Source organism: Siphateles boraxobius, unplaced genomic scaffold (genome assembly GCF_051911475.1).
Source record: "Siphateles boraxobius isolate OS27281-9 unplaced genomic scaffold, OSU_SipBor_1 22, whole genome shotgun sequence".
In the NCBI taxonomy this organism is placed as follows: domain Eukaryota; kingdom Metazoa; phylum Chordata; class Actinopteri; order Cypriniformes; family Leuciscidae; genus Siphateles; species Siphateles boraxobius.
In genome coordinates, this window is record NW_027508833.1 from 135295 (window position 1) to 154094 (window position 18800).

At 40.9% G+C, this 18800-nt stretch overlaps 1 protein-coding gene across 1 annotated transcript in view; it reads left to right on the plus strand.

Annotated features, from left to right (window-relative positions):
• The window catches only part of ppp1r14d (protein phosphatase 1 regulatory inhibitor subunit 14D), a 166436-nt gene that overhangs the window by 131501 nt on the left and 16135 nt on the right, over positions 1-18800 (plus strand). Inside the window, exon 2 of the mRNA XM_077238287.1 lies at positions 10428-11349. Within this exon, the coding sequence (XP_077094402.1) occupies positions 11176-11349 (174 nt within the window). The 5' untranslated portion in view covers positions 10428-11175. The remainder of the gene's footprint in view (positions 1-10427; positions 11350-18800) is intronic.

Consider the following 18800-nt stretch of genomic DNA (forward strand, 5'->3'; position numbering starts at 1 on the left):
TTGAGTGCACCAATTCTGGCCTGAGCTTCAGATGATGTCCTTTTCTGGGAATGCATGCAGTGAACGTCACTTTGTCTGAGGTTTGAGGTAAACAATGCATTGAAGTGAGATTGACACACAGTATCATTTCTGTAACGGAAACCTACTTGAAGTGCATGTGTGGCATGAATGTAAAACCCTCAACACGTTTTAAAGACATCATCTGGCACGCCATTGTTCAGTACAAAGACTGGTTGTTTGGTACATTAATCAGCATTAAATTCTTTTTAAAAAACTGACATGAAGGGCGGATTTACAATCCCCTCCTCTTTTAGTATACTTAAAGGGATAGTTCACCCAAAAATGAAAATTCTGTCAGTATTTACTCTCCCTCATGTTGTTCAACCCCGTAAGACCTTCGTTCATCTTCGGAACACAAATTAAGATATTTTTGATTAAATCTGAGAGCTGGATCACTCCTCCATAAGCTTCTTCGGGGATTGAACTTGCAGGCCCCTAAAAGTTATTAAAAACATCGTTAAAATAGTCCAAGTGACTACAGTTTATCAAGCGACGAGAATACTTTTTGTGCGCAAAGTTATAGTTCTTATAAAAATGGCATTTTTTAATAATTAAGAATAAAGTCATTTTTGAGTTTGACAACAAACATACTGCAAAACACAGCATAGTTCAAAACATAATAATAATTAATAATTTCTGAACATTGACTCTCAGTCTTTATTCACCTTTCTCTCATGGTTTCCTCAATATAATTCATTATAGAATAGAATATCACAGTTCTAATAGGGGCTCATTGTGTGACAACATGCCCCACCTGCTCTTTCTGCTGGTTAGATCAGCATGAAAGATCTATCTCAACTGTTATATAACAGATTGGAGATAAAAATACTATCAGACTTGTCCAATTTTAAATAAACACAAAAAACAGAGATGTAAAATAAGTAAATTTACTTTTGCTATATGATTAGATGCCATATCAACACTGATTTCCATTACACGAGAGTAGATGTTAAAACTTCATGCTGATTTGTACTCTGCTTTCGTCAAGATAAGCACCAACTAAGACATAGCTTTACAGTAACCTATGCTTCTCCATCCATTTACACTTCTTTCCATATGGTGATGTAAATCTCCTTCTGTCTAGTGTTAACACGCGTCAGCACACACAACGGCTGCAACCACAGTGCGGTCCCCCCATGACAACCGTCTGGATTGAGCGGAGTAGGGGACATCTCTAGGGTCTTCAAGTGGGCACCTTCCGTCCTCAGTGTTTCGCCGACTAGCCCACGACACCTCAAGAGGGCTCGACAGTGACTCTGGCGTCCCAGAGTCACCCCCTCCGTCCCCCACTCAACTCAGCCCAGCTTACTGACCTCTACATCCCTCGTGCTGCTGAGACCTAACCACAATCTCACAATGCCTTTAAATGATAATGAGCTTCGCTCACTCCGCCCCTCTGTTCAGCGGGCGTTCATAACAGAGTTATGACCACACCGCACGTGGAGTGTTACCTTGACAACAGTTGAGGGTATAGGAAAAAAATGGCAGCGGGAGTCTCTGAGGAGAACACATCTGTGCAACCGTATCAGTTTGAACCGGAGTCGGAACAAGATGACGGCCCGAAGAAGTTCGACGACAATTAAGGCTCGAACATGACGTTTCTGAATGGTTGGTTATCATATTGTCACTTTGATCTATCTTTGTGTACTGGCAGGGTAGAGTAAGTTAGTGAGATGTACGAACGCTATGTGTTTACTGATGTAAGTTATACGTACTCAGTTTGTAATAACACAATAACCATAACGCGTTGTTCATTATAAACGTGGGATTATGAATTATATTGAAAATGTCGTACATAGAAAACATGCCGTATGTACCCTGAGTGTAAACCTTAGCCGCATTCATCGTGAAGCGATTTGCAAAGATTAATATAAAGGTTAATAAAATGTTACACTTACTTTTTCTGGAGGTTCAGCAGGGAGACATGAATAGTTGGTAACGATTCTTTTTTCAGGAGCAGCTTCTTGTCAAAATCAGCTTTATAAGTTACTTCCTTCGTTAATAAAGCAGTCTGGTGAGAAAAGATTTGCGAATCGCGCAAACATGAGAGCATTGACGTTGCTCGTGGGGAATATTCCCTTCGAAAACAAAACTCAGCCACTGTGTCTTCAGCGGTTCGGATTTAGGAACATCAAAATTACTGCTGTGTTCGTTATTACACCCAAGAACAGAACACCACAATCGCTTGGACGCCATTCTGCTCCAGCGTATCAACAATGACGGACTATGATGACTGACAGCTCGCTCAGGGCAGGGATCTGTTGAAACGCTGCTGTCAATCAACAATCGTGGGAGGGGCGTCCGATTTAGTGACGTCACAAAATCGAACGCCTCAATTTGAGGCAGGGGAAAACATATAAGGAGATTAAAACAAAAACACTGGATAGATTTTTATCATTATATAATGGTTGTGTACAGGCACTGCCAACACACATTTCAGTAAAATCAAATTGAAAAAGTGCATGTACCATTTTATGACCCCTTTAATTTAATGGTTCTGTATGGCATACCACCTACCGCAAAACACAATATCTGCCCAACCACCCGTCATTCACGCAATATACACAGGAACATAATGACTGTAAATATTATACAACCTATACAAATAAACCCACAGACTCTTCAAGTTTTCAAGAATTCTACGAAACCGTAGCATGGCGGCCTGTACTCAGCCAGCTAGAATCTTTCCGTCTCAACCACAGCCAGTTGCTGCTCCTTTCTGCTGTTTCAGATACTGTGCGACGCAACTCTTGACCACTGAATCCGACGTCTCTGAGGAACCGGGTTGTAGAGTGTGCCACAAAACCTCGACAACCCACTTCCACTGGATAAACCTGGACTCTCCATCCTCGCTGTTCTGCTTCAGTGGCCAGATGAGCATACCGCAGTTTCTTCCTCTCATATGCCTCATCTTCCGCATCCTCCCATGGCACTGTTAACTCTATCAGTTGAACAATGCGTGCTGATCCAGACCACAAAACAATATCTGGTCGTAGGTTAGTGGTGGCAAACTCTGTTGGAAAAATAAGCCGTTGATCAAGATCAGCCAGCATCTTCCAGTCCCTAGCAGCTTCCAGGGGTCCTGGGCGAGAATTGGTGTTTGCACCTTTTCTTGGTGGTTGCTCGCCTGGGCGGAGGAATATTGTCTTCTGCGTGTAATGTTTTGCTAGAACAGGCGGCAACTTATTGGTCATACTACGCTTGCCTTCCAATGCTAAAGCCAAACATCGCAATACTTGGTCATGGCGCCAAGTAAACCGACCTTGGCTAAGAGCCACCTTACATCCTGTCAAAATGTGCCTTAATGTGGCAGGTGATGAACACAAAGGACAAGAGGGATCCTCTCCTACCCAGAGGTTTAGGTTCTGCGTTGATGGGAGAACATCATATGTTGACCTAATAAGGAAACTGATCCTACTCTCTTCCATTGACCAAAGGTCTTGCCAGCCCATTTTGCGTTGTTCCACACTCTCCCATCTCATCCACTCTCCCTGCTCGGCCTGGGAAATGGCCTTTATACATCTCATCCTCTCCTCCTGCTTTCGCACCTCGTTGACTACCAGCTTCCTCCTTTGAGCTGAGCCTGCCTTGTGCCATTTAGGCGGAGCTAAACTGAGCCCAAAACCCCCTCTTCCATGCTGTACCTGTCCCACGATATCCCCAATTTGAAGGTGAGCCTTTGCCTCTACTACGGATTTCTTTGCTGACCACTTGTAGGCCTAGAGTAAAAAGTTGTGCCAAAATTTTTAAATCTTTGAAAGATATCACTGAACATTTATTGATATATTACAAAGATTTAAAAATTTTGGCCCAACTTTTTTCTCTAGGCCTGTATAGTGTTGAAATGGCATCTAGTAAGTTTTGTCATGTTGGCATGTGTGGAAGTATTTAAAACAAGTGTGTTACAACTAGCCCTGCGTTAGTTTGTGTCCCACTATGTGATTTTTGACGCAGCCCTTTTGTCTAATACTGTTTTAGTTTAAGAACATAAGTTCATGTTTAAGAACATGAAAAGTTTTCAGGAGGAATCAACAGCCACCAGATGAGAAGTGCCCTTGTGACTCACTTATGATTGTTGCTTATGAATGAGAATAGATATTGTCTTGAAATAACCATTTTTGCGTAAAAAACCAAACACCATTGTGTATTCTGTGTCCTAATTTAGTTCGAGGCTGAATCCTCTCAATCATTTTCTAAAGCCTTTGGAAATGTGGAGAACTATAGTCTTCGGAAAACTAAATGAACTTTAAATTTGACCTCTGGTCTTCACTGAAGATATTAGTGTCTCAGTGTTTTGTTGTTGTTTTTGGTTGAAACTAAGGTTCTGAGTGTATTTGTTCATTCCTGTAGCTCAGCATGGCGCCAATGTCATGATTTTGACTCCCAGAGAATGCATGAACTGACAGAATGTACACCTTGAATGCAATATACACTGCCGTTCAAAAGTTTGGGTCGGTAAGATTTTTAATGTTTTTAGAAGAAGTCACTTCTGCTCACCAAGGCTGCATTTATTTGATTAAAAATACAAAACAAACCCAGCAATATTGTGAAATATTATTTAAATGTAAATCAGCTGTTTTCTATGTGAATATACACTCACCTAAAGGATTATTAGGAACACCTGTTCAATTTCTCATTAATGCAATTATCTAATCAACCAATCACATGGCAGTTGCTTCAATGCATTTAGGGGTGTGGTCAAGGTCAAGACAATCTCCTGAACTCCAAACTGAATGTCAGAATGGGAAAGAAAGGTGATTTAAGCAATTTTGAGCATGGCATGGTTGTTGGTGCCAGACGGGCCTGTCTGAGTATTTCACAATCTGCTCAGTTACTGGGATTTTCACGCACAACCATTTTTAGGGTTTACAAAGAATGGTGTGAAAAGGGAAAAACATCCAGTATGCGGCAGTCCTGTGGCCGAAAATGCCTTGTTGATGCTAGAGGTCAGAGGAGAATGGGCCGACTGATTCAAGCTGGTTGAAGAGCAACTTTGACTGAAATAACCACTCGTTACAACCGAGGTATGCAGCAAAGCATTTGTGAAGCCACAACACGCACAACCTTGAGGCGGATGGGCTACAACAGCAGAAGACCCCACCGGGTACCACTCATCTCCACTACAAATAGGAAAAAGAGGCTACAATTAGCACGAGCTCACCAAAATTGGACAGTTGAAGACTGGAAAAATGTTGCCTGGTCTGATGAGTCTCGATTTCTGTTGAGACATTCAGATGGTAGAGTCAGAATTTGGCATAAACAGAATGAGAACATGGATCCATCATGCCTTGTTACCACTGTGCAGGCTGGTGGTGGTGGTGTAATGGTGTGGGGGATGTTTTTTTGGCACACTTTAGGCCCCTTAGTGCCAATTGGGCATCGTTTAAATGCCACGGCCTACCTGAGTATTGTTTCTGACCATGTCCATCCCTTTATGGCCACCATGTACCCATCCTCTGATGGCTACTTCCAGCAGGATAATGCACCATGTCACAAAGCTCGAATCATTTCAAATAGGTTTCTTGAACATGACAATGAGTTCACTGTACTAAAATGGCCCCCACAGTCACCAGATCTCAACCCAATAGAGCATCTTTGGGATGTGGTGGAACGGGAGCTACGTGCCCTGGATGTGCATCCTACAAATCTCCATCAACTGCAAGATGCTATCCTATCAATATAGGCCAACATTTCTAAAGAATGCTTTCAGCACCTTGTTGAATCAATGCCAGGTATAATTAAGGCAGTTCTGTAGGCGAAAGGGGGTCAAACACAGTATTAGTATGGTGTTCCTAATAATCCTTTAGGTGAGTGTATAGTAAAGTGTAATTTATTCCTGTGATCAAATCTGAATTTTCAGCATCATTACTCCAGTCTTCAGTGTCACATGATCCTTCAGAAATCAGTATAATATGATGATTTGATGCTCAAGAAACATTTCTCATTATTATCAATGTTGGAAACAGTTATTTACATTTTTATTTCAGGATTCTTTGATGAATAGAAAGTTCAAAAGAACAGCATTTATCTCAAATAGAATCTTTTGTAACTTTAAACACTACCGTTCAAAAGTTTGGGTCAGTAAGAATTTTTATTTTATTTTTTTGGGGAAATAAAAGAAATCAATACTTTTATTCATCAAGGAGGAATTAAATAGATCAAAAGTGACAGTAAAGATATTTATAATGTTACAAAAGATTCTATTTCAGATAAATGCTGTTCTTTTGAACTTTCTGTTCATCAAAGAATCCTAAAAAAAAGTTACACAACTGTTTTCAACATTGATAATAATCATAAATGTTTCTTGAGCATCAAATCATCATATTATACTGATTTCTGAAGGATCATGTGACACTGAAGACTGGAGTAATGATGCTGAAAATCAGCTTTGATCACAATAATAAATTATATTTTAAAATATATTACAATCGAAAACAGTTATTTTAAATTGTAATAATATTTCACAATATTACTGTTTTTTGCTGTATTTTTAATTAAATAAATACAGCATTGGTGAGCATAAGTGACTTCTTTTAAAAACATTAAAAATTGTACCGACCCCAAACTTTTGAACGGCAGTGTAAGTCACTTTAGATAAAAGTGCATAAAATGTAAAATGTGTTCAAAGCCAAAGCTCATGTAACCTAAGGCTCTACACTACAGACACTAGATGGCAGTCACACATTAAGCTCCTGAATATGGTCATTCGCGTTCTCTGTGGAAGTGTTAAAGACAACAATGTTGAGCTTTGATAACACAGCCAACTTTTGCTGACTCATGCTGGACGGATGCCATGAAGAGACAAAGAGATTCACACACATTCACACACACCAGATCAACCTCAGCCTTCTTATGTAAGCACTGAAATACACTGTGATGAGGGTGACCACGCATTTACATCATGATATCCTCCTGTAACTCTTTTAAGCACATTGTGCATTGAAGGAGAGGCCTATATTAATGAGTCTGCATAACAATGCACTATTAACCACTCAGAACCCACATGCAACTGCATAGCAATGCCCTGGCAACCATCCACAAGACCCTGGCAACTGCATGGCAATACACTATTAGGTACACTCAAATCACCTTTATTTATATAGCGATTTATACAATGAATACAGATTGTTTTCAAAGCATCTATACAGTGACAACAGGAAAATTATGCCTTTCAGTTGTTGTTCAGCTGAAGTCAGTTCAGTGTTGATCCCTTTGTAAAGATCACTGCAGAACACACATGCAGTTGCATAGCAACACCCTGGCAACAATCCACAACACCCTAGCAACTGAATGGCAACACACTACTAACCTGCAGAACACACATGCAGCTGCATAGCAATGCACTGGCAACAATCCCCAACACCCAAAAAAACTGCATGACAATACACTATTAACCCACAAAATACATATGCAACTGCAGGGCAACGCCCTGGCAACCACCCACAACACCCTAGAAACTGAATGGCAATACACAATTGATCTTCAGAACAAACATGCAACTGCAAAGTAACGCCCTGGCAACCATCCACAACACCCTAGTAACTGAATGAAAACACTATTAAACCACAATATACATATGCAACTGCATAGAAGCACCCTGGCAACAATTCAAAACACCCTGGCAACTGAATGACAGCACACTATGTAACCCACAAAATACATATGCAACTGCATAGCAACACCCTGGCAACAATCCAAAACACCCCAGCAACTGAATGACAACACTATTAAACCACAAAATACATATTCAACTGCATAGCAACACCCTGGCAACCACCCAAAACACCCTAGCAACTGAATGACAACACACTATGTAACCCGCAAAATACATATGCAAATGCATAGCAACACCCTGGCGACAATCCAAAACACCCCAGCAACTGAATGACAACACTATTAAACCACAAAATACATATTCAACTGCATAGGAACACCCTGGCAACCATCCAAAACACCCTAGCAACTGAATGACAACACACTATTAAACCACAATATACATATGCAACTGCATAGCAATGCACTGACAACACTGAGCATGGACAAGCACCACATTTTCTTCAGAAAATGTATTTCCTTTTTTTCTTTCTTGAAAGCAGAGTGTTTTTAGGGAATGTGCGCCCTAATTTTGAGTCTTGGCTTGGATGAATGAATTTGTTGGCTGTGAAAGATGAGCTGCCGTGTTGCTTAATAATTCAGAGTTTGTAACAGACGGCACATCGTCAGGAGAAGCAGCGAAGCTGCACTTGATTGATATGCCATGACAAAACAAAAGGGAAAAGAGGTAGTCATTGTTTTTATCGAAATCGGATCTTTGGAATAGCCGAAGCTCGCCTTTTGTCCGGCCCGGTGTACACTTTGACATGGGAATACACCCCAGAAGTCTGTTTGGACAGCTTGAAGCAATGTACGATGCGCTGCGGGAATCATAAGTGTGTTTCTCGCATATCAAGTTTTGCTCTGTCCAAACCACTACAGACTGTTGCATTGCTGCGTCTCCTCATTCATCATTCATCAAGGTGCGCCCATTTAGTTTCAGGCCTTATCAGTCACACGGCTGATAATGGCAGCTATAAAAGACGTGGTTGATTTCAAATGCATGTTGGAGGCTTTCTGACAGGTGAACATATAGATAATCTGCGCTGGTAGACAAAGTGACTGGGCAGTGTAACTGAGGCCAGCTAGTAAGAGCTGTGTGGGTAAACCTCAGTCCCGTCAAGTTAAAATAATAAAAACCGTGTCTCTAGACTGGCTCACATTTTTAACAGCAAAAAACATGTTCTGTGTGAACCGGCCATCAGGGGTTCTCCCAAAGGAAAACAAACACAGAGACTGTTAACTACACTTTCATTGCACAATTTCTGACATCTACAGCTCCACATTTATCTGTTGATATGAGATTAATCGTTTTGTCATTGTAATATCTTGGAAATACTGTATGTAACCTGCCTGCACATCAATTCATAACAAGTGTTTCATAAGCCTTACGGGAAAATTATCTCAGTAGCGGTAAATGGAAATTTTATGATCAGGCGAGCAAATCTAAGTGACAACTGACATATCAGCTGGTAAGAGAGGATAATTTTGACATATATGGCTCTTTGCTGATCCCCATTTAATCAAAATGGGACAAAGTCACATCCATTACCCTCCATTTCCTTCTGGCACAGGATATCACAGGATAAGCTCTGTTACCTCTGATAATGGAGCAAAGTGTCTGAGCAAAAGAAGTGTGCTCCAAAATTATATACATATACACAAACAAATTCCCCAAAAATCTCCCAGAACACCCATGGAATCGCATAGCAAAACCTTGCCAAAGACTAAGAACCCCCTGGCGACAGCTTAGCAACCCCCTAGCAACCACTAAAACACCCTCAAAACAGCTGAGCAACCCCCTGGCGGTCACCCAGAACACTCTTGAAATCACACAGCAACACACTAAGAGGCTCTAAGAATAGCATAGCAAACCTTCTAACCATGCCCCAACAACCACAGAGAACACCATAGCAACCAGATAGAAACACCCTGACAACCATCCAGAACACTGTAGCAACAGAACAGCTTGGCAACCTCTAGCAATCACCCAGACCTCTCTAGAAACCACATAGCAAAACACTAACTGCCACTCAGAATACCTTAGCAACCTTATACCATGTCAGAATCAACCTCATAGAAACACCCTGGCAACAAGTCACAATTGAGTTTTGCACTGACAAACACCTTTTGTGTTTTCTTTAAAAATTAGTAAAGTGATTGTTTTTATTTATTTGAAAATGTATTTATTTATTTAAAATGTATTTATTTATTTTCTAAAATCGGTTTATTTATTTTTTACAGCTTAGCAACCCCCTAGTAACCACTCAGAACACCCAAGCAACAGCTTAGCAACACTCTAAGAACCTGGAACTCCCTAAAAATCACATAGCAACACACTTACATCCACTCAGAACATCTTAGAAACTTCATATCAATAACAGCCACCCAGAACACAAATGTGTTTTGAACTGGCAAACAGAACTCATATTTTCATAACAAAATCTATTACATAAAATAATACAGTTAGTAAAATAAAGGGTGCAACCTATTTGTTCATATATTTTAAAATGTATGCTAAATTAATAAATATAAATGTTTTTGTACGTAATAATCAAATTGCATATGAATTACAGCAATAGCAACAAGTGCTTTAAAACAAGTGTTTTGACCTCTTACACTGATCTTGCATGTTATCAGTCCTGAGTTGAACTATGTTCCTCCTTAACACACACATAAACACACAACGACAACACGTCTTCATTTCAAGCCTATAAAAGCAGCAGACAGTGAGTGCAGGAGGGGTGGATTGCGAGAAAGAGAGAGAGTTCGAGGGGAGAGAGAGAGAGGGCGAGAGAGAGAGAGAGAGAGAGAGAGAGAGAGGGGAGGGGAGAGAGAGAGAGAGAGAGAGAGGGGAGGGGAGAGAGAGAGATAGAGAGAGGGGAGGGGAGAGAGAGAGACAGAGAGAAAGAGGGGGAGAGAGAGAGAGAGAGAGGGAGGGAGGGGAGAGAGAGAGAGATAGAGAGAGAGAGAGAGAGAGAGGGGGGAGATAGAGAGAGAGAGGGAGGGGGGAGAGAGAGAGAGAGAGAGAGAGAGAGGGGAGGGGAGAGAGAGAGAGAGGGGAGGGGAGAGAGAGAGACAGAGAGAAAGAGGGGGAGAGAGAGAGAGAGAGAGGGAGGGAGGGGAGAGAGAGAGAAATAGAGAGAGAGAGAGAGAGAGAGGGGGGAGATAGAGAGAGAGAGGGAGGGGGGAGAGAGAGAGAGAGAGAGTGGGAGAGAGAGAGAGAGAGAGAGAGAGTGGGAGGGGGGAGAGAGAGAGGGAGAGAGAGTGTTAGTAGAGCTCAGACAGAAGACAGGAGCTAAAGGAGGCTGTTGGACAGAAACAACACGGTCATGAGTCAGAAACATACTGCAGTATAGAGAGTCAGAGGAGCAAACGACAGCAGGACTGTGACTGAAGGACCGTGTGTTTGAGTCTGTGAGACAGAGAGAGAGAGAGAGAGAGAGAGAGAGAGAGAGAGAGAGAGAGAGAGAGACAGTCGCCTCTTGGACTTCTCCCGGTACTCGTGAGGTTGTGGCAGGCATGGCGTCGGACCCGGGCACCCAGTCCAGAGTGATGTTTCAGACCAAAGAGGAGGAGCCTGCCCAACGCAAACTGGGCAAACTAACGGTCAAATACAACCGCAAAGACCTCCAGAGGCGACTGGACATCGAGGAGTGGATTGACGGACAACTGCACCTGCTATACGACTGCGAGGTAAGACAGATCCAGAGAGACTGCATTACAGCACGTTCCCTGTGATCAGACTCAAGTTAATAATGCACCAAAACATTCAGCAAGACGGTGATGATTCTGAGCAGATGATTCTCCTCAGATTTAAATGAGTCAATAGTTGTCATCCTATGAAGTGAATGTGAAGAGCAACCTGATGAGAAGTGTTCAAGCTCAAATTGAGATCTCTGACTTTGATCGCAGACTTTTGGTATCTTGAGACATCGTTCTGAAACTCACACATGGGGTCTTTTCTCTGGAGAAACATCTGAGACTTTAGTAAATATCGCTATTTAATTTCATGGCTATTTAGGAGGAACAATTGAGAGAAGTTTTCCTAGACGAAATACAGGGTAACACCATAGTATGTTTTATCAGTTTGATTTTTGAGAGATATTGACTATTATTTGTCATTTGTAGGAACATTGTTGTCATTTATAAAACTGTTTTATAAAACTCATTTATAAAAGTGCAAATACAGGTTACTGTTTAAAGCTTCAGAAATTAGTTTTACATGTACAATTATTTATTTAGCAGATGCTTTAATTCAAAGCGCCTTAAAAACGTGTAACATCACAAGCACAAGTTCTGCTTTATAGGTTCACTGGATCTATATGGGCTGGTCTGAATGTCTCAACACATTTACATGAACCATCGTTTAAATACGTGACATGATGTCGATTACCACAGAAAATAATTTTAATCCCTTCCTCAGTTTTTAAAAACAAGCAAGTCATAATGCACTTACAATGGACGTCTACAGGGCAAGGGACTGATAAATGTAAAGACCCCTTAAACCTCACTCACATCCGGGTCACGGCACCAATATATAACCTCTCTGTTCCTAGTTCTCGCCTTTCTATGTGTAGGATTTGAACCAGCGTTTCCGGCATAGGAGGGGGGTGCACTAACAAGGACACTAAGTGAACTAACATGGCCGCAGTCTCTAGCGTCAATCGCCAGCGGACCTCTTAAGGACAAGGGAGTGAGGTTTACACTCAACCCCATAAACTTAAACTCAGTCCCATCTGGGTTACGGCACAAAATATAACTCCTCCGGTCCAACTCCCCCCCTCTGAGCGGAATTTAAACCGGCATAGGAGGAGTGAGGTTTCAGGAGATCAGGGGAGTGAGGTTTAGCCACACAGCTCTTACTACCTCATTCCCATCCGGTCACGGCACCAAATATAACCTCTCTGGTCCTACTCGCCTCTCTCCAAGCGGGATTCGCACCAGCATCTTCGGCGTAGGAGGAGTGAGGTTTCAGGAGATCAGGGGAGTGAGGTTTAGCCACATAGCTCTTACTAGCTTGCCTCCGTTACACTCTCCCCCTAAACCTGATTCCCATCCGGGTCCCGGCACCAAATATAACCTCTCTGGTCGTACTCGCCTCTCTCCAAGCGGGATTCGCACCAGCGTCTCCGGCGTAGGAGGAGTGAGGTTTTAGGAGATCAGGCGAGTGAGGTTTAGCCACATAGCTCTTACTAGCTTGCCTCCGTTACACTCTCCCCCTAAACCTGATTCCCATCCGGTTCCCGGCACCAAATATAACCTCTCTGGTCGTACTCGCCTCTCTCCAAGCGGGATTCGCACCAGCGGCTCCGGCATAGGAGGAGTGAGGTTTCAGGAGATCAGGGGAGTAAGATTTAGCCACATAGCTCTTACTAGCTTGCCTCCATTACACTCTCCCCCTAAACCTCATTCCCATCCGGGTCACTGCAATAAATATAACCTCTCTGGTCCTACTCGCCTCTCTCCAAGCGGGATTCGCACCAGCGTCTCCGGCGTAGGAGGAGTGAGGTTTCAGGAGATCAGGGGAGTGAGGTTTAGCCACATCGCTCTTACTAGCTTGCCTCCGTTACACTCTCCCCCTAAACCTCATTCCCATCCGGGTCACGGTACCAAATAAAACTTTTCTGGTCCTACTCGCCTCTCTCCAAGTGGGATTTGCACCAGCGTCTCCGGCGTAGGAGGAGTGAGGTTTCAGGAGATCAGGGGAGTGAGGTTTAGCCACATAGCTCTTACTAGATTGCCTCCGTAACACTCTCCACCCTAAACCTCACCACCATCCGGGTCACGGCACCAATGTAACTGGCCCAAGTCAACCAACGCGCTCCGACCGGGATATAAACTAGCGTCTCCGGCATGGGAGGAGGGTGCACTAACAAAGGGCGCTAAAGACAGCAGTCTCTAGTCTCTACTATGTGACTAAAGCTGCATTTCCACCTAAATTACCCGGAACAATTTGTCCCAGGGACTTTTTTCCCCCCAGACCTGTTGCTGTCTGCGTTTCCACCACGGTCTAAAGTACCATGAAGATTAGGGAAATTAGTCAAGTGACGTACAACTGTGCGCAACTTTACAGTTCCCGCTGGATTTCATCCTCTGAATTTAAGCTCAATAAAGCCCGAACCTCGTTGTCGGTCCATCTGTCGTATTTTTTAAACTCCATTGTTGATTTCAATAGCAAACAACTGTTACTGCATGCACCGCAACAGATTTAAAAAAATGGTGGTTGAAATAAAATGCTGCATGGAGTAAACCAATCAAAATGCGGCATGACCTCAACCAATCAGCAAGTCTCACCCCCGAAAGTTCCTGAATTTTGAAAAAGTACCTTGTAAGCAGGGACTTTCGTAGGGGGAAATATTTACCTGGACTTTCATTTAGACCCTGGTTCCTGCGGTGGAAACACACAGAGTACCACCCTAGTAAGTCCCTAGTTCCTGGGGAACGTTCCTGCGGTGGAAACATGGTTTAAGACTACTAAAAAGGGTACTGTCTACATAGAGCAAACATCAGGAACTATCGTCCTAAACATAAAAAAGACACTTTACAGATCAAATAACACAATGTTTGCACAAAGCAATTTACATACAAGTGCCTCACAGACCTTCGAAGCGTATTCCTGGTTGTTCTAACAAACTGAGGGCCGAATGACAACGACAGCACGTCACAGACTCACAGATGCCGCTCATGTAGGTTAAGTTGTACTGGACCCAGAACATTACTTAAAGCACACAGAGATCAGAATCTAATCAGTATCTCCACTGACGTCATGATGCACTGGTGATGACGAGTTATGAACATCTGGGAACACGCAACATCTGTCAGGTTACATCAGAGAGTGTGCATCCGCGCTGTGCATCCCTTGTCACCATGGAAACAGGACTCCGGTTGGTTGAGCTAGAGGCAAAGCAGCATTGATGAGATGTGTGTGATCATGATGTGACAGTGACATTTACTCAAATGCGCTGAGGACAAGGTGACATTAGAGGAGAAGGGGATGATAGGCTATTTGAACAGATCAAGCTGTTTTTTCCAGCATTCCTCTCACATGGGCCGAATATAACCCTCTAGCCAAATATAACCACTGTCAGGTGATCTAATGCCGATCTTGGCACAGACATGCAACAAACACCTGAATTCTGCAATCATTTACCAAACCTGTGGCAGTTTTTGCATGCACCTTGATGGCTGCGGTTGGACTGTTAAGGCACGTCCTCACTGAGAATGACAACTACCACACCAATGCATAATAACGCTCTGTTTATTCTAAGTGCACTGCAGTTTTGTCATCTGTTGTTTTAAATGCTCAAGCTCTTTAAAGCAGGACAGATTCTGATCGGCTGTCAATGTCAGATGGACATTTTTACTGTGCAAACTGAGATTTCTGGTCAGATAAACACATCTTTGTCTAATAATAGAGATAACAGGAGAAAAGTAGGACTCATTTACATTCATGCATTTGGCTGACGCTTTTATCCAAAGTGAATTGCATTGCAATCAAGGTACACGTGATCAGTTCATGCATTCCCTGGGAATCGAACCCATGCCCTAGTATTTGAGCTACAGGAATAACACTCTTCCTGGAGTAATGGAGGTGTTTTACTCAATGCACTGGAGAGGTTTGAACCTAAAGCCTTTCACTTACCATCACTAGTCTACACCATCCTGAAAACATGATAATCTGCACCATGTGCTTTTGTGATATGATTTCTTGCACATGACAGCAGGCCGTACACTGGGGTAAAGCTTTCTTAAATTAAACCAGAAAAATACACTGATCAAACAATAGAGCATTATGTTAGTATGGGAATGCATGAACTGAACAAAATATGTAGCTCATCTGTCAAATGCATAAATGTAAATATATCAAGGAATTATTGACTCCTCATTGCTTCAGTACCAAAAATTGGTTAGAATTGAACCAGAATTCAGTACCAGAAATGCGGGCATTTTTTTCCCCCTTTATGAGAGTATATTTCTTATGTCATCGCACTGTTTGTCTTGCAGTTGCATCAAATTCCTCAAATAAACCAATTAATTCAAAGAAATTTTCAATATGAACAATTATGTCTGAAATTAAAACAAATAAACATACAGAAATAGCTGTAAATGAGAAGAGCCTAAAGGGGAATCAGAAGATACATGTGTCCTGACTGAGCCAGGCGTTTACCGTGGTAACAACAGAGTAAGAACAGAGTAAGAAAATGAGTAAAAACTGAGTAAGTTGAGAACAGAGTAAGTCCAGAACTCAGAACTAAAACTAAAACCACAACTGAAATAAGATTAGACATAACAAAAACTATTTCAGCTATTTGCCAAGGCAACATTTCTAATTTTTGTTTAGTTTAAGTTGAAAACTAAATAAACTAATAGTATCAATGCCACCGAAATAACAATGTAAGTCACATATAACATTGTACTGCAATATAAGTCAATTTGGATAAAAGCATCTGCCAAATGCATACAATAAAAATAAAATAAAATAAAGTCACTTTGGATAAAAAAGAACATCTACCAAATGAAAAAAATAATAACAATAAGATAAAAAATAAATAAATAAATGTAAATCTTGAATGCAATGTAAGTTACTGGATGAAAGCATCTGCCAAATGCATAGAATAAACAAACAAATAAACAAATAAAAAATAATAAAATAAAATAACTTTGCATAAAAGCATCTACCCAATTAATATAATTCAATAAAAAGTTTTTTTTAAATGTACTTTATGTCAATGTAAATCTTGAATACAATGTAAGTCACTGGATAAAAGCATCTGCCAAATGCATAATAAAATAAAATAATAAATAAAAGATAAAAATAAATAGAAAGAAAATAGCTGTAAATAAAGCACAAGATATCATCACTGCTATAATATATGTTTTTAAAAAGTCACTGTATTATTGTTCAGCTCTCTGCTATTTAATATCACTGTAGATTTTAATAATAAATTATAATCACTGTTTCAGGTTTTAGAGTTGTTGGAGAGTTGATCACATTCAGTCTTTTATTACTTTTCAATCAGCATCCACTGCATGTTAGTGCCATCCCAGAATGTTCTGTCAAGGTTCTCTCAAAGTTATGAACAAACATTCTTCCAGTAACATTAATATAATGTTCGTTCAACATTATCTGGTCTTTAATAATGTTCTCAAAACGCCATCACAAAAACAATATTCATACATCATTCATGGAAAGTTTTTTTTTCTAGTTTGACATTTATCTAACATTTTTTTTATTTGAATGTTGCTACGTGTTTCAGAATGTTCAGAGAAGCTTCAGTTCTCAATGTTAATGTTTGCAAAATGATAAAACGGAATATTTGTACGAAAGCTTCTAAAACTTTTTAAAAACCAGGCCTGTCCACAGAAAAACGTTTTCATCACTTGTTAGCTGGGACATTGAGCAACACTCACCTCTGAAAGAGCGAGGTCACTAAAACATCACCAGACAGAGCTAGAATAGAGAATAAATCAAATGTTAGATAACAGATTAAAAGAACATAGGAAATGATTTCAGCTGCCACATTATAAACATGCGGGTCCCTGGTGTCACTCGCCGGTCCTGGTTAATGTCTGACCCGGTTACTATTGAACTCAAGGACATGTGGGACATTCAAGCATTCAGCGCTGGAGATCTTTCAGCATGTTGTGTGTGTGTGTGTGTGTGTGTGTGTGAGAGAGAAAGTGCTGAGTTTAGTGGAAGATGTCCAGCATCTCTTCAGTGTGTGTGTGTGTGTGTGTGTGTGTGTGTGTGTGTGTGTGTGTGTGTGTGTGTGTGTGTGTTTACTCTACTGCAGCCGTCAGATGACACACTGACTGATTGCTGTCAAACACACATGTACAGAAACACTGGTTTTTATCTTTATTTTCTGGGGATTTAAATGGACTTTGAAGGGGGAACGTCGGCTGTGTCCCGAATACATGATAAAGCATCTCCATTCAAAAAGCACACTTTCATGTTTTCATGTGGATCTCATATATAATCCATCTACACTTCAGATGAGCTTAAGGCAAGGTCAATAGGTTAAAAAAGTAATTAACAATATCATCATACTACTCCAATTGATTATGATGAGAACTGCAAAAAAAAAAATTGTACTGCACTTTTTTTTTGTATGCAAATGATGCATAATCTAATTACATATGGCCTAATATGCATACATTTCCAGAGCTGAAAACTCACCAATGGAGAAAGACAGGATCAAAATTCTTGTTTCATTTAGTTGACATATACATTTTTTTTCTGGATTTCTCTTTTCATCACTAAAAATCAGAAAATACTGTCAACACACAGAGGCCATGGGATTCATTGAGTCAAAAATTCATTGTCACTATGTTTTCAGGAATATGAACAAACCTTCAGAATATAGATATGAATAAAACTGTAAAGTTGAAGTGGAGATTTCTGACTCTAACTCACTACCTGTAAAGATTTGTATCGTAATAGAAATCTACAGACACAAATAGATAAAATAAACATTATTTTGGATGTTTTCTGTCTACTATTCTGAAACAATAAATTCTAAAACGTTTGACCAATGCATGAAAAAACTATTTCTTTGCCTATCATTAATAAATGTTTAGTGGATCATTATATAAGATCAGTGTATTTGCTTATATTTCTATAAAGGCAGTAGATCATGTTGCGCACAGTTTTATAAAGAGTTTGAGAAGGAAAGGTCCATCTGACTGTGGTTTGGGAGTTTGCGTTTGTCCATGTTTTGGTGATGATGGTGAATATTTCATGGCCGGAGGAAGGGTTTCCATGTGGAAGCCTGTAACTCCGCCCACTGTGTCAAACGCTGCATTATTCATGAGCATCTCAAATTGATGCAGGAACTCACTGGATCCTCCAGTTACTTTGCCCAAACTTGACTTCAAATCCTGTTTTTGGGGCTTATTAACATGATATAGATGAGTATTAGTATGAGTTTGAAGAAACTATTTCAAAAGATGCATGAGTGGTTGCCAGGGGGTTGCTAGAGTGTTGCTATGTGGTTGCTAGGTGAAAAGATGCAGGATAAATGAACCAGTCATTTTCTCACTCAGGTGTTTGTATAAAGCTGTGTGAACTTTATTCTTTTTCAGAACACAAAAGGAGAAATGTAAAAGTTGCATGGAATTATTTTATGATGCACTTGCATTAA